The sequence below is a fragment of the Ruditapes philippinarum genome, unplaced genomic scaffold, assembly GCF_026571515.1.
Source record: "Ruditapes philippinarum isolate M1 unplaced genomic scaffold, ASM2657151v2 ctg11990_1_1_1_1, whole genome shotgun sequence".
Lineage (NCBI taxonomy): Eukaryota > Metazoa > Mollusca > Bivalvia > Venerida > Veneridae > Ruditapes > Ruditapes philippinarum.
In genome coordinates, this window is record NW_026851747.1 from 20924 (window position 1) to 25691 (window position 4768).

Sequence of the window (4768 nt, forward strand, 5' to 3'; positions counted from 1 at the left end):
CAGCAAATATTCGGAACACGCAATCTATGTATTTACAACAGATATGGCTTTAGAAACATTATTTTCTGAAATAATTTAACCTTTTAACACAAGTTTAAAGATTTTTAAAGAACATTATGTCGTTAGAATTTTCATTTTTGCTCTTGTAATTAATTTTCACTCTTTCTTGAACACTTACATAATTTGCATATAGCAAACTACCGAGACATGTTTAATTGTAGTGAGAAGGGTTGACATAAAGCGTTTCCAGACCATTCTATTTGAAAGACCCTGCTGACATGTAGCATAATCTAGTAGACCTCATCAGTGGACTTGTTCAACTTTAATTTGGAATTATTTTTGTCAGTCTAAACCAAGTGGCAAACAGTATAGAGCTAGTGTTGTAAGAATAACAACTGTAATCATGTAAGACAAAGACACAAAGTGAACTTAAAGCATACTTTTATTTCCATATCCAGACCTGTCACACGGACAATAAATCATAAATAAAGATAAACATTGACAAGATCTATCAAACTACATAATGAGTATCATGTATACATTCTACTACAGATATTGGCAGTGATGGGAGTTTTTTACAATAATGCATGAAAAAAAAATGGTACATTTAACGAACTTAGAATCTCGCATCTTACTGTTACATATGCAAAAAAAAAATTTGCTGAATGAAAATTCTAGTTTTTGTGTTCAGATAATGAGATTATGAATAAATCATGTTGAGAAAATGGAACAAAACAATTATTTTGGCTGAAATAGTAACATATGAGGATGAAATTGCTTTGTTTTGTAAATATATTATAAATATGAACTGGCAGTCAGAAATGTATAATGATCTCCCTGAGCAAAAAAAATAAAAGAAATAAAATTCACGTCAATTGCATTCAACGAAAATGTTATTGTGGTACATTTTTTTTGGAATCTCATTTTTTACTTGTTTCTATTGTAAATTTTGATAACAAAATTTTCAAAATTAAGAAAAAAGCAAAATAGTTTCCCAAAAACACAAGCTGTATTCTTACAAGAACTCCACTGACTGTCTAAATGCTTAAAACAATAATTATGAATTTCTTACATAGATCACCTGGGGCACTTAAAACAAAAAGATATGCAAAAGACAATTAAGAAATATATTCTCAGAAATTAATTTAAAAAAAAAAAAAAATGTTGTTTTTTTTGGTACTATTCTTTACCCAATTTGAGTGAAAAGTGTTTGAATGATTTTCCATTTTTGGTCATTTTTTTTCATAAGGATAATTATTCACGAGAAACAGTGAGTGAATGATCTGAAATTTGTCATACAAGTTATTGGTCAAAATCTACATCAAATAGAACATTTATCTCTAAAAATTATTTCCAGTCCCATCATGCTAAAAATTCTCAGTGAAGTTCATTTAATGTTTAAAAATGTACAAAGTTACAAACAAAATGATCATAGTAGAAATTAGCACTATTGTTATCCTTACACCGCCACACATACATGATGGACATTGTCTTCTGTACAGTTTTCATTAGAATGGTATATGTCGGAAATACAACTGATGTATCTTTACATTTCAACAGCTCTTCCATGCAGATGTTAGGCTTCACTATCTACAGAGGATAGGTTTTGCCTCCTGTTGCTGATGGGTTTTGCCGCCTAAACAGATATGTGTTGTGTTCCATGCAGTTGATGGCTTTTGACAAGATATGGCATCGTGGATGATTAAACATGTACTTTTTTTGTAGTTAGACTGACTTTAATTGTTCTGATTTTTTGCAACCATTAGCTTACATCATTCAATGTCACTAGACAGTCTTACTTCTCAAATGTTCATCAACAATTCAGAAAAGAAAGGTTTCTGCTTCAGATGTAGATACTCTTAACAATAAATATAATATGAAGAATTCCCACTAAACAAAATTAGTTTGTTGAAAACATCTTTTAATATAAGCAAAATCTATCATGGTGAATACAATAATTCAAATAAAAATTAAAAAAACACAAACACCTTTCATGTTCATAAAAAGCCACAGTCATTACAATGTAGAGCAAAACACACACAATAGATTTATCTAACTTATTACATAAATACTCAATATTATACATGAACTTTTAAACAATCACCCTTACCATGTATTTTCCCCCTATATTCACATTTATTTTAGAATCATTGCACGGTCTAGTGACTACTTTTGGTGCACAAATGTAACAAATAACAACACAAATTTACAGCATGTATGAAGTTTTTTTGTTTTTTTTTTAGAAACAAATGACTTTCACTCTTTCCTGTAAATTGAAAAAGAAAGATTTATCTCATGTCTGAAATATGATTTTGTTTAAAATTAAGTTAAAAACCATCGCTACTTTAGTGCTTCAATAATGATTCATATTGATGATTTTAAAGATGACTTAAGTAAAATGTGGGCAAAACAAACTATTTTATCATGACTTTCATTCACAACATGTGTTCTTGTAAAAGTCATAGCACTGGGGACTGAATTTTACAACAATAAAGGAAGTTGATAAAAATACGTATAAATTTACTGTTCATTCACAACAAAGGACCGACAAAGCAAACTTTCAATATTCTAAAAACTAAATTTGGCGCGCCTACTTTTTTTTCTAACAATATTTTCACTATACAACATCAAAGTTTTCTTTACTTTAAACTCTGAGAAACACAACAAAACTTGTAATATATCACACACAATATTTTCTTTATCTGTATTGGCCCTAAAGAGAATTAAAATGAAGTATTTTCCCTACTTGATCAAGTCAATTATATAAATCCATGCTAAGTCTGCATTTTGTGCCATCCTAGATAGTCGTAAGTAAACACACCAAAATGTGAAGGTAATATACACATGTACTATTTCCAGTTTTTGGACATTGTCTTTTCAAACAGTGTATAATCTAAATACATATTTGTTCCGTAACTTATTCACATCACATGACAAAATATAATGTGACACTATTTATTCCACTCATTGTAATTTTCACCAAAAAAATATCTTTAGAGAAAAATATACACTATATATAAGTAAATAATGAAAACATGAAACTTCAGATAGAAATAAAAGCAAACCACTTTTATCTGACATTAAACATGACCAGTAACATTAATAATGTAAAATATTTATGAAATAAAGCAATTATGTCTAAATCAATAAATTTTATGACATGTATACACAATAATGAATTGAACACAATATATAACACGAGTGTAATGTATGAATTTATGTTGTGTACACTGACAATATAAACTAAACACTATCGTGTAAATATGAGTAATGGATCATAAACATTGATACCAAGTGTTTATATGTGAACTATTACACTCAAAATATTACCAGTGTGTAAGTCACCTGAATAATGAGTGAGATAATGTATGACACGCAATATTGAAAAAATACACACAATATTGAAAATGTGGGTAATATGTGACAAAATAAAATCAATACTGAGTGTAATATTACAAAAATTTTACATTTATCTTGAGTGTTTAGAAAACAAAAATTTCAAATCTGTATTTACTTTGTTTGTAATGTATGAGGAAATTAAAATCAATATTGTGTGTAATGTTTGATGTGTATTTTAATGTCTATTTCAGACACAACATTGTTAGTATATATATATATTGTTGTATGTATTGTATATATATATCTAGTTGTATGTATTGTATGAGATTATTGTATGTTGAGCACCGTGGCTGAAACAGATCATTTCTCCCTCGTCAGATGAGTCATATTGTGTCACTACAACATCATTTCTGAAAATAAAAAAAGTAAAATAACCATCATTGTCATGGTCTTTGAAGGTTTTAAGGTTTTTTTTTCAACCTTTGACATTAGAAGTATGAATGTATCAATTTATAGTTGAGGCCATCATACAAAAACATTCTGGTTTGTAATTGTGCTACCTTCCCACTGAAATTGCTGCTAGCAAAAATGATTTTTGCCCTTTGAAGAAGCCAATTTTTTTTACACAGTGGAGATCTGGTTAAAAGCTAAAACAAATGTTGTTCTGGTTTAAAGCTAAAACAAATATTGGTCTGGTTTAAAGCTAATGTTATCAAAATTACCTTCTTTCATTTAGATTATTCATTTACGGGTTCACAGCCGAAGCAACAAGTGATGACAGGCAAGTGGTTAAAGTCAGACTTAACTTATCGATCACAGACTCCTTGTTTCAAGATAAAGCTAGAGTAGATGTTTACTTAAAAAGAAAATGGTTCTTGTCAGACATAACAAAATACTGTTACTTACATAATGCCTCAAAAGGTAATGTCCTCTGTATACTTAGAGCATCTTTCAACATGAGATCCCGCATGGCCCATAATGCATCAGTTACACTGCCATGGTACCCGGCTCCTTGACCAAGCCAATGTGTTGGCAGCCGGGACTCATCTGGTACTGACGTGTTCTCTGGCGTTGCTGTGAAAGTTTTTTCCCATTCTGTAATGGTCCTATTCTCTGAATTCAGTCCTTCTATATACCTAAAATAATAAAATTCCACACATTGCATTTAAATAGAAAGCATTGGAATAGGCAACAGATAACTTATAGCATTTTGAAACAACAGTTAAGGAAATCTCTCCAATCATTTGTAAAACAGCTTTAATCAACACGAGAGATATAAAAATCTTCCTAGCAGGAGTTTGAGGGAAATCACTAATGGTAGCATGTGCTCAAATCTCTTATCAGTGACATACCATTAATTATCTTTCTATGTGCCATTTGAAAATTTATGAATTTCATAATTTGAAAACTGTAAAAATAAAAATAAAAT

General features: G+C 29.7%; 1 protein-coding gene across 1 annotated transcript; it reads right to left on the reverse strand.

Moving 5' to 3' along the window:
- Positions 1 to 424: 424 nt before the first annotated feature.
- LOC132738656 (protein polybromo-1-like) lies at positions 425 to 4475 on the reverse strand (the record flags this gene model as incomplete). The annotated part of the gene is given in 2 exon segments (XM_060726236.1): positions 425 to 3749; positions 4246 to 4475. Coding segments are annotated over 2 exon segments (232 nt in total), but the record flags the coding sequence as incomplete, so codon positions are not given.
- Positions 4476 to 4768: the final 293 nt, after the last annotated feature.